The sequence below is a fragment of the Lissotriton helveticus genome, chromosome 6 (genome assembly GCF_964261635.1).
Source record: "Lissotriton helveticus chromosome 6, aLisHel1.1, whole genome shotgun sequence".
NCBI lineage: Eukaryota > Metazoa > Chordata > Amphibia > Caudata > Salamandridae > Lissotriton > Lissotriton helveticus.
Window position 1 is genome coordinate 142,114,891 of NC_136067.1, and position 17,288 is coordinate 142,132,178.

The window sequence follows — 17,288 nt, forward strand, 5'->3', positions numbered from 1 at the left end:
GGAAAGGAGGCCATGGATTGGAGACATTATAAACTCAAGGGAGGCAAACACATTCCTGATGTGCAGGCATTTCAAGATGGAGGAGACCCATTTTTTAAAAGATGTCCATCAGGACGGTGTTTACTTATGCAAACATGCTTATTTCACTTTACCATTTGTTTGGGGGGAGGGGCGGGAGCGGAGGCTCTCAGCAGTTGGATGACCAGACAGGATATTTCATTTGTAAAATGTAACTTTCACATTATTCCTTCGGCAATAGCAGCTTACCTGTGAGAGAGGGGTGTAAGTTTGGTAGTGAATTTATATCTAATTTTTTATGGTGTCTGAGGAATTCAGGTACCTGAAGGAACAGCTGATCGTGGTGATTAATCTATTAAAGAGTTTAAGAAAGATGATGAACAAGGCCAAGTTTAGAGCGAGCAAGAAGAGGAGTGAATGGGTTTCGAAGTGGAAATAAAATCAGCTGTGGTTAATCCTTTTTTTGATTAAAATTTGGAGCTGCATCCCATAACACGACAACTGCATCTAGGTGTTCATATTGCACAACATGTAAACACTACCCACATGTGCATAGCTTGCTATCTATGCTCGCAAGCGCTTTAGGGTCTCACCTAGGGATAAGTAAGCACTATACAAATGCTGCAAAGCAATCCAATATTAGTTTGACACTGGTCATTTTAGTCTGTAGGTTTTCACTTGTGCAATTGCTCTTCTTTCTGGTTCTGGTCCATAGGCCACTACACCAGAGTGGTCTTAACCTAGGTTCCATGGACCCATGAGGAACCATCCCCCAGATTCATTATTGTCCCGTTTTGCGAGTCCTTAATAGCGATTATTAAGGAATCGCTATTAAGGACTTGCAAAACGGGATTCATGTAGAAATCGCAATTTTATTTGCGATTTCTACAGCTTCCTTATTTGCGATTAGCAAATTGCTAATCGCAAATAAGGAATGACTCCCCATTCATTCCTAAAGGCCCATAGGAATGAATGGGGAGCCATTTCTTATTTGCGATTAGCAATTTGCTAATCGCAAATAAGGATGCGATTTCAAGGGTGCCAGGGGTGTCCAAAGGACACCATGTAGCACCCCTGAAATGTCAATGTAGACTGATGTTGCGCACACACATGTCCAAAGGACATGTGTGTGTGTAACATACAACTTAGAAAAATGCACTAAAGTGCATTTTTCTAAGTTTTCGCTATTTACCACGAAGTCAGACTTCGCGGTAAATAGCGGCCAAAAATAGCGAATTCGCAATTTGAAAATGGTTAATGAATTGCATTTAAGGAATCTCAAATAGAGATTCCTTAAAAGCAATTCCTCGCAATTTTGCGAGTTTGCAATTAGCGATTTTTGCATTTGGGATGATGAATCCCAAGTGCAAAAATTGCGCTCGCAAAGGGCCAGATTTTCAGGATCTGGACCTTTGCAAGCCCATTTTTCAATGATGAATCTGGCTGCAAATGCCTACTCAAGCATTCGCAATAGGTTAGAAAATGAAATAATAGCAGATTAGGAAGATTCAATGACATCCAGTCACCCACAAGCTCGGAAAAGGGTGAAAACTTTAGAATACAAGGACTTGGAAAATGGGTTTTCACAACACTAGACCAATCAACAATTTTCCTGCACATAATCACTTCTGGGTCATTAGTGGCAGCCTTAGTTATTAGAAACCTCACACAATCAAGCAAATACTTGGAAACGTGTTGCGTTGTTGCTGTGGTTTTTCCACTTCATTCTAGTATGCACCCTTTCAACAATCCCTGTGCCTTTTTACCCTTTTGTGTCCCCGTAAGGTTAGGGTATCCCGATTTCACCCTTACTTGGCCTCTTTGTTCTATTTCTGCCTCCCTTGTGTATTCCTGCTTACATTTTCTCCTCAGCAGTGCCTTGCACATCCTCAGGCGTGCTGGGGCTCCTGTCTGGTATCCTGGTCTGGTAGGAGCTCGTTACGGGATAATCCACCATTACAATGGGTAAGCCCTTGAACCCCACTTTGTTGCTATACATTGGCTTACTCAATTCCATCATTACATCACTTCTAACTGTGCTGTATCCTTCTCACACTAAAGCCAACTCCTCCATTCCCAAGACTACGAGGATACCGGAAAGAAGGCGGAGGCAACACCACCACTGCGAGCCTACATACATGATTTTCTCCCTGCCTACTTCCTTTTCCCTGTTGTCTCCGAGTTTAGCTTTCAGGTGTATCTATCGCCATTAGTACCTCATGGAGGGATTAGAGGACACCACGAGGTTTTCAGAGGGTCTACCTCATTGGAACCTCACAGTAGGATAATAATTAGGGCTCACGGTTTTATCAATCAATCACATGTTTGTTAAGCGCTTCTACTCACCATGAGGGTCTCAGGGCGCTGGGGGGGTGGTGGGTGTTCACAGGTTCTAGTCCATCAAGGAGTGGGTCTGTCGAAGAGCCAGGTTTTGAGGTTTCTTGTGAAGATGGGGAGAGATGTCTGTCTGAGGTAGAGAGGGAGGGCGTTCCAGGCTCTGGCTGCGAGGAAGGAGAAGGAGCGGCCGCCTGATCTGGTCTTTCTGGTGCGGGGGACCACGGCGTAGGAGAGCTGGGCTGATGGTAGGGTCCTTTGGGGTGCGTGGAATTGGAGTCGGCTGTTTAGGTATGCTGGTCTGGTGTCGTGGAGGGCCATTGTGAGCGTGGGTGAGCATCTTGAAGGTGTCCCTAGCTTCGATGGGGAGCCAGTGAAGTGTGCGCAGATGCTGGGGGATGTGGCAGTGTCTAAGCAGGTTGAGGACCAGTCTTGCGGTGCCGTTCTGGATGTTCTGTAGCTTGCATGTGAGGTTTTTGTTCATTCCAGCATAGAGTGCATTGCCGTAGTCGAGTCTGCTGGTGACCAGGGCGTGAGTGACGGTATTTCTGTGTTCGAGGGGGATCCATTTGAAGGTATTGCGAAGGAGGCGGAGGGTGTGGAAGCAGGAGGACGAGACGGCGTTGATCTGGCGGTCCATTTCGAGTTAGGAGTCCAGGATGATTCCCAGGTTGCGTGCGTAGTCCGTGGCGGTTGGCGGACTTCCGAGGGCTGGGGGCCACCAGGTGTTGTTCCAGACATCGGGGTGTGGGCCCATGATGAGAACTTTTGTTTTGTTGGTGTTTAGTTGAAGGCAGCTGTTTTTCATCCAGTTGGCGACGGCTTCCATGCCTTCTCGAAAATTGTGTCTGGCGGTGTTGGGTTAGTTGAATAAAGGGAGGATGAGTTGGGTGTCGTCTACGTATGCCACAATTTTGAGCCCGTAGGTTCGGACGATGGGGGCGAGCGGAGCCATGTAGACGTTGATGAGCGTAGGGCTGAGGGATGACCCCTGGGGGACTCCGCAGGTGGTTGGTGTAGGGTCCGAGAGGAAAGGGGAGAGTCTGACCCGCTGCGTTCTGCTGGAGAGGAAGGAGCGGATCCAGTTGAGGGCCTTGTCTTGAATCCCTGCATCGTGGAGTCTGTGTATTAGAGTACGGTGAGAGACTGTGTCGAACGCCGCTGAGAGGTTGAGGATGAGGGCTGCTGTTTCGCCTTTGTCCAGTAGGGTGCGGATGTCGTCTGTTGTGGCGAGGAGGGCGGTTTCCGTGCTGTGTTTTTTTCTGAAGCCAGATTGGGAGGCGTCGAGGACGTTGTGCTCTTCAATGAATGTGGCGAGTTGGCTGTTGATGGCTTTCTTGATGACTTTTGCTGGGAAGGGGAGCAGGGAGATGGGTCTGTAGTTTTTGAGGTCGGTGGGGTCCGCCGAGGGTTTCTTGAGGAGGGGTTTGATCTCGGCGTGTTTCCAGTCGTCGGGGAACGATGCGGTTGCCAGGAAGCGGTTCATGGTGTGGCGGAACGTGGGTGCGATGGTGTCGGCGGCTCTGTTGAAAATGTGGTGAGGCAGGGTTCCGTGGGGGGCCCGGAGTGGATTGAGTTAATCATCTTCAGTGTGTCTTCGTTGGTGAGGGCTGTCCATTGTCGATCGTTGGCTTTATGGTGTCGGGGGTGGTTGGTGAGGCTTCAGTGTGTTGGTTGTCTCCATCGAAGTTGTCGTAGATGCTCTTGATTTTGTGGTGGAAAAAGGTGCTTAGTTTGTCGCAGAGGACTTGTGAGGGTGGGATGTCGGTGAACTCGCTGGAATGTTGGGTGAACTCCTTGATGATAAAAAAAAATGTAAATCCAGTACTTGTATAGCGCACAAATCACCCCCGAAGGGGTATCTCGGCGCTGGGGGCCGTTGGGAAGATTAAGCGAGCTATTGCCCAGAGTCACATGGTGCTGGGCAGACCCCTGCCGCCGGAGCCAGGGATCGAACCGTGATCCCCAGCGTCCAGCGTCAGTCGCCTTGGCCGCGGCGCCACACCTCTTCCCAATGATGTTGAAGAGTTCTTTGCTGTTGTGAGCGTGGGTGGAGATTCTGTCTTCAATCGCTTTTTTCGTTTTTCTGATGAGGTGGTGGTGGACTTTGGTGGCGGCTCTGAAGTTGTTGTGGGCTTCTGTGGATTTGGTGTTCTTCCAGTACTTTCGAGGCAATGGCAGATGCGTCTGGACTCTCGAAGTTCAGTGGTAAACCATTTAGCTTTCTTGGCATGGGTGGTGTTGTTTTTCTTGAGGGGGGGCTAAGGTGTTGGCGCTGTCGGTGACCTATCTGTGCAGGGTTCGGGCTGCGGCATTTGGGGTCGTTGTTTTCCATGACGGTAGGGGTGGAGTTCCTGAGTGATGAGGTTAGCTGGTCGTCGGTGATTCTGGGCCAATTTCTTCGTGGGAGCAGGTGCTGGTGTCTGTGGATGGTGGGTGTTCTGAAGGTGAAGTGGACGCATCGATGGTCGGTCCATGGGAGTTCGGTGGTGTGGCTGAAGGTGATGGAGTTTCCTGTTGTAAAGAGGGGGTCGAGGGTGTGTCCTGCTGATTGCGTGGTTTCGGTCACGATCTGGCGGAGTCCAATGTTGTGGAGGTTGTCCAGGAGGGATGTGGTGCTGGGATCCAGTAGGTTGTCGAGATGGAAGTTGAGGTCTCCCAACAGGGTGTAGTTGGTAGATGCGATGGCCTGCGGGGAGATAATGTCTGTGATGGATTCAGCAAAAGGTCCGCGGGTCCAGGGGGTCAGTAGATGAGGGTTCCTCAGAGGGTGGTGGTGGAGCTGGCCAGTATCTTGAAGTGAAGGTGTTCCATCAGGTCTGTGGACTCGCGGGGTGTGTGCTCAGGAAGAGGGTGGATTTGTGGATGATGGCGATTCCTCCTCCCGGGCAGTTGGGGCGGTCCTTCCTGGAGATCTTGTATCCTTCGAGGATGGAGAAGGCGATGGCGATGTCTGGGCCCGTGGAGGTGTTGGTCGATGTTTCGGTGAGGAGCGCTATGTCCGGGGTGGTGCTGTCGAGGAGGTCCCAGATTTTGGTGGTGTGTTTGTGGAGTGTAACACAAACCAGATAGGGGAGGGTCTAAGGGATAGTTTTTATGACCCAACAATACTAATATCCCAAAACCATATGCACAACACAAGATAGTAAGGGGTCAAAACAAAAATTCTAACTGAATTAGATCTCTACAACACCTGAACGGAACAAGAAGACAGACAGGAAAAACAGGAAAGAAATAAAGGAGTGTCACTTAAATCACACCTAGGGTCTCCTGTCACTAAGGGAGAATTCCCATCAGTCACCACTCGGATCCGCCCTTCATCATCTGGGATCCTGCACCCTCTGAGCCACAGATGTATAGACCCACAGTGGATTGGCAGATGTCTAAATGCCTAATCCTACATGTGGCGGACCAACAAGAGGGAGAACATAGGTATTTTGGTGGTGACTTGAAGCAGTGCTATAAGTGCAAAAAACGTGAAGTGCACGGTGAATAGTGAAAAACTGGTTATAAAATTAGGTAAAGAAGCAAAGAGGAAATTTATTAGAGTTCGCTTCTTCCCTAAATATTAAAAGAAAGGAGTGCGTGGTGGTTTGAACAAATATCCACCGTTGGAAAATAGGGTCGACATGTTTCTGCAGACTTATCAGATCAAACAGTATCCAGCTGCTTCTTCAGGACCAAATTACGCTACTGCTTGTGCAAAGAATAAGTGGGAAAACAAAAAAGTAAATGGATATCACCTGTAAAGTAGCGATACCATCTTTCTCCTGGCTGATAGTATTCATATGCCAAAAGCAGGTCCATTCAGAAAACGTATATGTAGAGAAAGAAAACAGAAGAAAAATCAACATTTCTAAGTGCAGATCACAATGTAAGTGAACAAAACCAGACAACCTTTTATCGTAATCAGTGCTTGTCAGATGTGGTCGCCTATATGTGCGTCTAACACATCCCTATTTACAACACCAAATTTGTAAATACCTATGTTCTCCCTCTTGTTGGTCCGCCACATGTAGGATTAGGCATTTAGACATCTGCCAATCCACTGTGGGTCTATACATCTGTGGCTCAGAGGGTGCAGGATCCCAGATGATGAAGGGCGGATCCGAGTGGTGACTGATGGGAATTCTCCCTTAGTGACAGGAGACCCTAGGTGTGATTTAAGTGACACTCCTTTATTTCTTTCCTGTTTTTCCTGTCTGTCTTCTTGTTCCGTTCAGGTGTTGTAGAGATCTAATTCAGTTAGAGTGTTTGTGGAGTGATCTAACGTTGAGGAGGATGCATTGCAGGGCCTTCAGTTCGGGTGTGTTCTTGCAGTCGGGTTGTGCTGGGTCCGTGTTCCTGGTGGTGCTGTAGGTTTGATGGCAGTGGTGACAGCTGAAGTGTCCGTGGGTGTCGGCCGGCGGAGCTAGCTTGCAGTTGTTGTTGCGGCCTGGGTTGAGTGTGTGGAGTGCCGTTGAGTCATAGTGCTGGCGAGGCGGAGATCCAGGGTTCCTGGCGCTAGTCGCGTACGGGCGCAGACGGGCTTTCCTTTGGGGCACCTTTGGCGTGCCAGCGGTGCGGCTGCGCAGCGGCCGCCATTAAATAGGGGTCGGGGAGGGCTGGACAGCTGGGGGCCAGTCGCGCTGTGGTGGGGGAGGGGAGAGGCCGCGGGGGCAGCAGCGGCGGGGAAAAAAATGGGTGGAAAAAGGCAGAGAAAATGGTCAAAAAGAGAGGGGAAGTGCGAATAAGGCAGCAAAAGTGCACGCAGAGTGGAGAAAAGACACAGAGGAGAGTGCAAGGGGAAGATTGAGATGAGGGTTAAAAATGTGTGAAAAACAGAGGAAAGACACAGAAGGAGAGTGAGGGGGGAACTTGAAATGAGGGAAAAAGAGAGTGAAAAAGGAGGAGACACAGAAGGAGAGTGAAAGGGGGATATAGAAAAGAGGGGGAAACGAGTGAAAAAGGAGGAGAGATACAGGAGAGTGATAGGGGGAGATAGAAACAAGGGAAAAAACGAGGGAAAAAGGAGAGAAAAAGCAGAGCGAGAGAAAGGAGACAGAGGTCCACTGGACCACCAGGGATGAGGCGCAGGTAAAACCTGTGGGTGGAGGAAGGCCTCAAAAACCAACACTCAAGAGTGCAGGGGCTCGGCGGAAGGCCTCACTTAATGGTGGAGCTGCAAGGGAGGGAGAGCAATTTCACTGACAATGAGTGGTATTTATTTTTTACATTTCCGCCTGTATTTATCCATATTTCTTTTTTGCTCGTATTTTCTGTATTTATTCATTTTTTTGTGTTTTCTGAATGAAGCTGCAGTGGGTATTTTTGCCCATTTATTTGACTGATAACTACGCATTCCTTGAAGTTGTATAGATTATCCCAATTTCTTAGATCCTCGATTCAAAAGATGGACCACATTTCAGACCATATTGGGAAATTAAGGGAAACCCTGCAAATCAGAAATAGTCTTCCGCTCCCTTGGACCAATCATTTGTTAAGTTCCTTCTGGACGCAAAGAAGGAAAAGAGCCCGGTCCAGAGGACAAAAATTGGTCTAAACATGAGCCTGGAAGAAAATCAATCTAGGAAAATTAATTGAAAGCCAAGACACTGCTTGTAGGTTGTTTACGGAGTTTGACTCTGCCTCTGCCGTACTAGTTTGCTTCAGTGAGACTTTGGTAGCAATGCTGGACTATTTTATTCATGCAAAGCAGCAGAAGAGACAATCACACCAAAAAGTCCCCCAGAAGCCTAGAGAAATAGTTGGTTATCCCAAAGACAGGTTAAAAGGGAGTGAAGGGCATCAGGTCAGCCAGAGAACACTCTTGTTTACAGGGACATACTCAAATTATATACAAACGGACCTTTTTCTTTTTAGCAAAGTTTTATCTTTGCAACACTATTCAATGCTTTCTAGCTGCACTGCCCTACATCAACAGAAAAGAGCAGGAATGTGCCATATCTACAAGGTACAGTGCATTCCTGTCCTTTCTGTCAATGCTGGCGCATAAAAGGCAGCTGAATGCCAACACTGGAACCCATGGTGCAAGGGGGTCTGTGTTGTTGGTATGATTGTTGTTGTGCAGGATGGGACACCTTTCCTGTGTAAAAACAATCATGAGAGGTGTGTTGTCCTTGTTTATGTGTGCTGCAGAATGCACGTGCAAAGAGGAATGTAAACATTTCTCCTAGTCACGCCTGCTATGGGAAGACATTACTTTTGCCGCTGCCCCAGAACTACACTATGTTGTAAATTTGGGGCGGTGTAAAAAACCATGGGTGTTGCGAGGGAACGCCCACAGCAACACTCATTGAACGCCCCTTCCGTGCAGAGTAAGGCACGGTCTTGCTGCATATTTAGAAGGCCATGAAAAGCCACGGAGGGTGACTTTGCGTGGCCTAGTAAATATGGGCCGGCACATTTCACAAAAGTGACGCTTCTGCAGCATAAAAGTACAGCAGGGGCATTGTAAATATGGCCCATAGTCCTTTCTTCTCTGTGCAGGCCCCTCCTCCTCAGCCTTAATAGGAGTTCTGTGACAAGAGACCATTTTTTATGACCAGAATTAAAAGGTTCTACTCTGATGTACAGAATGCATCTTCCTGTCTGAATTATGACAGGCCTCTAGTTGAGCATATAAAGCCTCTTAGGCTATTGTCTACTTCTACCAGGGCCACACAGGAAGAAGTTGGATCTTTACTTAAGCAGCACAAGTCTGGCTCTCCTGATGACCCTTAATCAGTATCCTTTCTACAAGCATGTGCCTAGCCATTAATACCTCCACTCACTAATATCGCAATCCATCATTATTGAGAGGACTCATTCTCGATGAATGAAAGGGAGGTGTGGTCAAGCTTCTGCTTTAAAAACAAACAAAAACAATTGAAATAATCTCAACCATGGGAACAATATAGGGCTATAACACTTCTACCTGCTTTGAGTAGAATGCTGGAGAGAGCAATGGTCAAAACATTGGCTTCATACCTGGATGATTCGAACTGGCTTGATCCCTGGCTACGGGCCTTCTTCCCGGTGGGAGACACAGAATCTGCTCGTGCCCCATCATTAGACTAGTTAAGATTACATATTGGCCAGGGCTCAGTGGCACTTTTGCTGCTACATCTGTCTGCAGCTATTGAAACTGTGAAACATTGCATCTTGTAGAACAGACTTCCGGAAACTAAGTTTGAGGAGAGTGTCCTGTCGTAGTTTGTGTTCTTCCTGTCTCATCACATTCAACCAATGGAAATTCCTCCATCCTCTTTGGATGCCCATAAGATAGTGTGTGGAGTCCCTCAGGGCTCCTCGCTATCACCTATGTTACTAGAATCAATATCCTGCCATTGTTATAGCTCATATGGATTGGCTTACAGGTCATCTCCAATGAATGACATCCAGCCGATTGCCTGGCAGGATCAGTCAGAATAGACTACAGGTGGAAAGGTGACTAAGTGCCTCTCAACAGTGGAAGTGAGGAGGTCATGCAACTTCTTACAACTGAACAGCAACAACACTGAGATTTAGGTGGTGGGAATCAAAACTGAAAGATGGCGGAGTTCCTTCTGGCCTAGTTCCCTGGGAAACCCATAGCAACCAAGGTCAAATCTTTGGGGCTAGTGTTGAATGAGTCGAGGTCATTGGAACCCCACATTAATGCAGCCTCAGCAGCTTGTTTCTACTACCATAGAATATTAAGAAAGACACTTCCATCCTTACCGACTCAATAACACTCCCAGATGCCATCTGTACGTATACTTCCTGGAACACACTATTGAAATACGCTTCACTTTGGGCTCCATGAATCCTCCTTATCTCAACGGCAGAGAATCCAAAACCCTGCAGTGCGTTGAGCTTGAGAACTAAAAAAGATGTGAGCACATCTTGTAGGCCTGAATCTCCTTGCACAAGCTACAGATCAAGCGAAGAGGGGTATTTAAGACCTTATGTTTGATAGTTGGGGTACATTACGGGATGGAGAAATCCCCACTTGCCCTCTGTTGATGCACCACAACATTACTAGGACTCTTTGGTCTGGCACTGAGTGGTAGATCCTTTTCTGTGATGAGCCCTGTGCTCTGGTACAATGTACCAACAGGTATTAAAGTAATTTCTAGTCAGGATTCATATAGAAAAGGATTAATGATCCACCTATTTTGTCATGTAATGAGGATAACTCGCTGAGCCCTTTGGTGTTTTCTCCCAGGCACCAAGATGATTTGTTGGTGGTGGGCGCTCCACAAGTTCTTTCTATTCCTGGTCCATATAGTACTCTAGTCAAATCATAGAAATTGCTTAGGCCGGGGCACCCGGACTCCAGTAGCGATTCAGTGGGGGTCCAAAGTAGTCAGAAGGTTAAGAACGGCTGCACTAAACCATCCGCTCCAAAATGCTTCAAGGCAGCAAACTTACTCACTGGGTATTAAAATGAGGACAAACTCATTTTGACAGAGGGCAAAGAAGTGCTTGATAGATTGGAGAGAATTGAGAGACCTGGAATGCTGTGTCAGGCTGCTTGCATGGGAGGCAGGAATAGAGTCAGCCAATGGTCTATTTTGGTAAAGCATATGCATAGCAATTATGTAGCGTTGATGAAGGATCTTTTGCATTGAAGAGTTTTCCACCACCAAGAAAGAAATGTTCTGTGGTGCTGGTAATGCCAGTATTTCCTAAATCAGGAAATATGCCTATTTGCAGCAAGTTCATTTACTGATCCTCCGACTGCTGCACGTCTGCTATTTCAGGACAACATTGCTTAAAAGGAGGAAGACTGATTTGAAAAGAAAGACTAAATGGCAGGATTACGAAGGGTATAAGGACTCATCAGCCACTTAGACAAAGCTACAATACCCCTTGGCATATACGTTAATTGTTGGCTGACCTTACAAAGGTGTTTCTAGAGCTGAGGCAGCTTTCCATGAAACGGTCAACAATGTTTTTCTTTTTAAGTTTTGTATCGTAAACTCTCAGATGCAAGTTCCAGTTTTTGCACTCTGGATGGAGTTAGTCTTGTTTTGACTAAAAGAACTAAGACCAAGTCAGCTTCAGTCTTTCTTCAAACTATGCGCAGTTGTGTGTCCTCAGGTGTTTAGTTTGAAAGGAAAGGAAAATTGTCCACCATGGGATGTTCGGCTATTTATTTAATAAAAAATAAAAAAAATGACTTTTAAAGGAATGTAGCTGGGTAAAGACAGTTATAAGAGAAGCTGGTGTGGATATGACTCCGTTTATGGCTCATTCCATCCATACAGAAACTGCAGGAAGTGTGTTTTTTCAGGGGTGAGGGTGGGAGACATTGTGAAGGTAGCCGACCGGTCTAATGCAGGGACATTTACTTCTTTCTACATGGAGAATCAAACTTACTGGGTATGTTTCTTCTCTGGTTTTATAAAAGTTCTGACCGTGCATAATTCTAGCTTTGGGTCATAAAATAACAGTTTTATAAATATGTGACCGGAGAATTAGAATTTTATTAAAGCTGTAAAGGCTAATATTATCCCTCTCCGCCTGCATCTTACAGGTAAGTTTTGGACTTTAAAAATAAGAATCTGTAATACAGTCAAATAAAAATTAAATGTACATATTATGTTCTGAAATTGTAGCAAATAAATATTTTGTTTCTGTATAGTGCGGTTTTGATTATGCAATTTCTTTATGGTTTTAAGGATTTGGTTTTCATTAGTTACATATTTTTCAGAGACAAGGTACTGTGCAGTTAAAAAAAGTTGGTTTCGGAGGAAAAGCTGGAAGAATACATTTATTGTGAAAGTTCTTCTGACTAGCCATATTGTTTTTTTTTGAGTATTTAAGGGGAGGATTATATAACGTGGAAGGTCTTCTTAGCGCTATGGACATTCGTTATTTTTTTCCGTAACCTAGGTGTTCTGAAGTGGTAATAAAGTGTTTATTGCATAATGTAGGCCTCCGTGTCTTTAATAAAATCCTGATTCTTCTGTTAAACGTTTGTAAAATCATTACTCTCAATGGGAATTACGCTGGATACGAAATAGATAAAGACATGTAAATGTGCTGAAGAAAAAACACTAGCTGGAAAAAATGGAAAAAAGTTTATCCCAATATCTGCCAAGTGTGCATGAATTACAATGTTTTAGAAAAGATGTCCCTTAGTCCTTCATATTTTCTTGATCTTTTTCTTGGGCTGCTGGTTGAAGACTGGTGAGGATCCTATGAGGCTGTCTGCGGAGTGGGAGCTGTAACTTCCCTCAGAGTCATCGGGGCTCTGCGGCAAGCCGGTGTTACTCATGGCGGACATCGGCTCCTCGAAGACATTGTTGCCTAGCACGCTGTGTCCATGCACGGTCGGCTCTTCAGTCTCTTGTGGCTCCAGTTTGACTTGCGTCAGATTCCAGAGAGGGGAGGCATTCACTTCAGCTCCTAAAAAAGAAAGATTGATTTACTGACACAGCACTTGAAGCACGACCAACTCTCACGTCAGAGCACAGTAGAAACATAGCCCAACACAGCATCAAGTGAGGGTGCAATAATGAAGCAGGACTATATACCCCACATTCTTCATGTGCGGCACCTAGACTCCACAGTGTGGGCGACTGAGCAGAGTCCAGCACGAAGAACAAGTACACTGCAGCAATGCAATTAGGATTATAAATCAGTGCGTCTAGACGTTGCCCATCAGCTCTACATGTGAACTAGAACAAGTTCCATGACCTTTCAGAAGAGGTTAACTCAGTGTTTAATTTGTGCCAGTGGTTTCCGGTGCTCAGCACCGGAGCTTACTTGCCAACACCAGCACTTATGACAGTGTGCCACATGGTGGCGCTGTCTTTCTAATTTAGAGGTGAGCACAACAATTGGTGTTTATTAATTCTATATATATTAAAATGACTTCTCCCTGACACCCAATCCATTCTTATAGCTTTGAGGCCCTGGAATAGTCTGAATTGTCAAACTTGGAATTGGGTGATGGTTAGTGGTTGCGTTGGTGCGGCCAATGGCTGCGCAGGAAGGAGCAATGGGTGGTGCGAGCTGAAGTAATCTCCTAACCTGTCCCACTTATTTTTCTTTTACAAAAAAAGCACTGGGTTAACTATTACTGAATGTCAATCAAACAGTAGAGCGCCACAAATCTGGCTGTTTAAAATATAAAAACATAAGATAGATAGGCACAGGAAATACTGAGATAGAGATTTGAAGCTAAAGGCTGAAACAAAAGCGGACTTCAATGTAACAAAAGAGAACAGTAACAAATAAAAAATGTGTAAGTGGAACAAAAAAGCAAATGTTCAAAGACAGCAGTCTAAGAATATGTGAGGGGGGAATTAAAGGGGAGGAGAAGAAAGCTAAACTGGAATTGCTTTGATGGTATCTGAAATCCAGCTGTACCTTTAAAGTCACCATGAAACAGCTTGAAATATCCAATTGTCTGGACACACTGAGGCAGACCGAAGAGGAATGAGGGTAGACGAACAGCAGGGGTCAAATGCTAACATTGTCTTGCCTTGAGCTACTGAAACATTTGATTTTAAAACAACTATACTACCAGAAAGTAGCAACTCCAACACCGTCATAGCTTTGAATCAGGTAGGTAGATGAAGTGGCATAAGCTGTTTATGTGGTGCATTTTTTAAATTTGTTTTGAAAATCGCTTGGCTACTCTGGGAGATGTGGCCCTAACTCAGACACAAAAGAGGGCAGTAGAGGTTTTGGATTTCTGTAGAAGAGCATTCAGTGTTTCTTCAAGGGGCCAGCCAGTGAATTGGTCAGTTGTATCCAAGGGGGGGGCGATAATGCTTTAGCAGCTACAGCGGGCGAGGGTTGTTCTTTATGGGCCTCTTGTGTTTACACCTGGGCAGATAAAAGCTCATCATTAAGGCTGGACTACAGCATCAATAGAAGAGCAAGCAGGAGCAAGAACAAACAACAGCAGGGTACAGAGAACAGGGAAAGAAAGAAGGAATATTGGAAAAATGCCCAAAAAGAAGGAACGATGGATCAATGGGTGGATGAATTAATATGAGGATGAATAAGTGGGTGAAAGGATGAGTAAATGATAGGTGGTTGGACAGGTGAAAGGATGGCAAAAGTGAAGGGATGGGCAGTGCTTTAAATGGGCCGGTACTCACCGGTACTGAGTACCGGCACTTCTTAGAATTATCGCTCCGAGTACCAGCACTTCTCTACTGCCCTTGAGAGTACCTGTACTCATGAAAAAGGTAGGCTCACTGGCTGTGCTGGGAAGCAGGAGTGGAATGTGCCTCTGGCAGCCAAGGCGCGCCGATCTGAGCCCCTGCTGAGCTATTCAGTAGGGCTCCTTTGAATATTGTCCGGGTGCTCGCCATCACGCTGTGTTGTGTTTGATGGAGCAGGGTCCATTCAGGCGAGCAGAGAAGTGAGAGAGGGTGGACAGCGGAGCAGGTAAGGAATCCGATGTGTAAATGAAAACGAAAGAGATGTGGAAGAAACAGAGAAGGGCTCCTGGCGTGCGTAAAACAGGAGGGGAGGGGTGCCAGTGAAAGACAGAAAGAGAAGCAGCTGGGAGGGACGCAAAGGTGACAACGTCAGCTACATAGGCTACCGAGAGAGTGAACGTGAGAAAGAGAGGATTGAAGAGAGAGCCCATTTGGGTGTGAGATAGAGAGAGGGGCATGCGAGCGAGAGAGGTGTGAAGGGGAGGGTGAAAGGATGAATAGATAGATCGATGGAAGAGACAAGACATCTTCTGGGGAGGGTCATGATGAGTTGCTTCATTGGCTTGGTGTCATAAGAGCTTTGGTGCGATATGGTAGTATTTTCAGTTGCTTTTACTCGCGTGCTCAAAAATATAAAGTATTGTGCCAAACAACAGCAATTAAAAGTATGACATTAAGAAGGTGCAACTATTGCAAAAAAAAGACATGTTAACATATTATCTCATTTCTTTTTCATTTTTTTGTAATGAGTTAACCTGCTTTGTTTATGTAAACACATTTGTCATGTGTTTTGTTGTGTGCTGAAACTAATATAGCAGTTAAGTTTCATCATGTCTTGCCCTTAGCCCCGCCCCCTCATTACACCTCTAGCTCATTTTAATGAGTACCTGTGCTTATTTTTTTTCATTTAAAGCACTGGGGATGGGTGGGTGGATGGATGAATGAATAAGTGAATGGATAGGTGGATGAATAGGTGAAAGGATTGCAGAATAAAAGGATAGGTAGACGGACAGATGGATGGATAGGTAGATGGACAGACGAAAGGATAGCAGAGCAAAACCCGCCCAATTTCCAAAGAGGAGTGCTGGCTGTCACACAGTGGATGGATGCGAACTGTCTATGACTGAATTTTAACAAAACTGAAATCCTCCTATTAGGAAAGGATACCAACTCCTGGGGCGACCATTGATGGCCTGCCTCCCTTGAGCCTCTGCCTCGCCCCAAGACTGCTGTCCAAAATCTAGGTGTTTGTGTGGATTACACCTTAACTTTTAAAGCGTAGGCAAAATCAGTGGCAGGCACATGTTTTGGGCTCTTGAGAAGTCTTACACCCATTCTTGGACTTTTTGACCTTGGCACTCATCAAATTATTATTCAGGCCGCAATTCTTTCCCAGCTGGGTTATTGCAACATCCTATACCTTGGAGTCAAAAAGTCAGTGATTAGAAGACTCCAGCGGACTCAAAATGGCACAGCTAGCCTGTTTCTCTCTTCCAAAATTCTGTCCTGCCTCCAGCCTCCTTCGCAAAGTGCATCGATTGGCTCCCTGTGGAGAAGCGTGTGCACTTTGAAACCTTGTGTACTACCCATAAAATCTTATAATTGGGGGCTCCCATTCTGTATCATTTACTATCCATCTACCGACCTCTATGCCCCCTGCATTCAGCATCGCTTAATCTGGCTTCCATCCCATGTATTAAGAGACTTAGAGTGGGTGGCTGTTCATTCCGCGCAAAAGCCTCAGTTCTCTGGACTGCGCTCCCCTCCGTCTATCAAGAACATCCAGAACCACTTGTCCTTCAGGAAAACTTCTTTTTTTTCATCTCAGGTGTTCCCTCTGACATCTTTTCTTTAGGTCACTGCCTCCGTTGTTCATTTAATGTACGGACTAGGGCTGGGAAGCCCCGTTGCTGGGGCAGCTATGCGCTCTATACATTTTATAACCTAACATGACAGAGTGAATGTGTTGATGGACGAATGCCAGAGTGGATGGGTGGATACATGGCAGTGTGGATGGGTGGCAGTGTGGATGGGTGGCAGAGTGGATGGGTGGGTGGCAGAGTCTATGGATGGGGTAGGTGGCAGAGTGGATGAGTGGGTGGGTGGCAGAGTCTATGGATGGGTGGCAGAGTGGATGGACGGGTGGCAGAGTGGATTGATGGAATAGGGAAAGATTGAATGGTGGATAAAAGAATGATTAGATGACAGAATGTATAGGTGACCGTGGATATCAGCACATGTATTGAAGAGTGAAAGAATCAATGGACAGATGCATTGTTGGAAGAGACAGGGAAGCTGTTCTAGGACAGGTTTGTCTCACTTGATTCACTTGCATGATGGCATCAGCACATTAGTTTAAAGTGGGGCCTATTTTAATTTTCTGGCTACTACCTTGGCTGAGTCATTCACATTATTCTTCCGCCCACTTGAGCATACAGCATGGGGCAATGAGGTAATAGTTCAGCCACTGGTTAATTTCCCTGTGAGTAATGGCATTCTGATCTTTCACAGGGTGCCCTTTTGCCCTCAAAGTAGTTCCTTCAGGTCATGTAGGCATTTTTCACCCGCAAAAATATTTTTGCTTTTAGTCAGGGTTTCTTTTTATATTGGCGAAGGTTCGACAGCTCCCCCTGCAAACCATTTCTAAAACCAGCATTGACAAAGCCAAAAGACTGGCAGACAATGCCAGGCAAACTGGCTTTGCCAAAGCTAGTTTCACTTGCAGCCATTGGAAAGCCTGAAGGCCAGACTAAAGCTAGAAGAGTTTGCGAATTAAAAAATAAACTA

At 45.9% G+C, this 17,288-nt stretch overlaps 1 protein-coding gene across 1 annotated transcript in view; it reads right to left on the reverse strand.

Annotated features, from left to right (window-relative positions):
• Nucleotides 1-12,386: 12,386 nt before the first annotated feature.
• SUPT7L (SPT7 like, STAGA complex subunit gamma) overlaps nucleotides 12,387-17,288 on the reverse strand; it is a 93,377-nt gene continuing 88,475 nt past the window's right edge. The window contains exon 5 of the mRNA XM_078647498.1: nucleotides 12,387-12,729. Coding sequence (XP_078503624.1) covers nucleotides 12,467-12,729 — 263 coding nt within the window. The 3' untranslated portion in view covers nucleotides 12,387-12,466. The remainder of the gene's footprint in view (nucleotides 12,730-17,288) is intronic.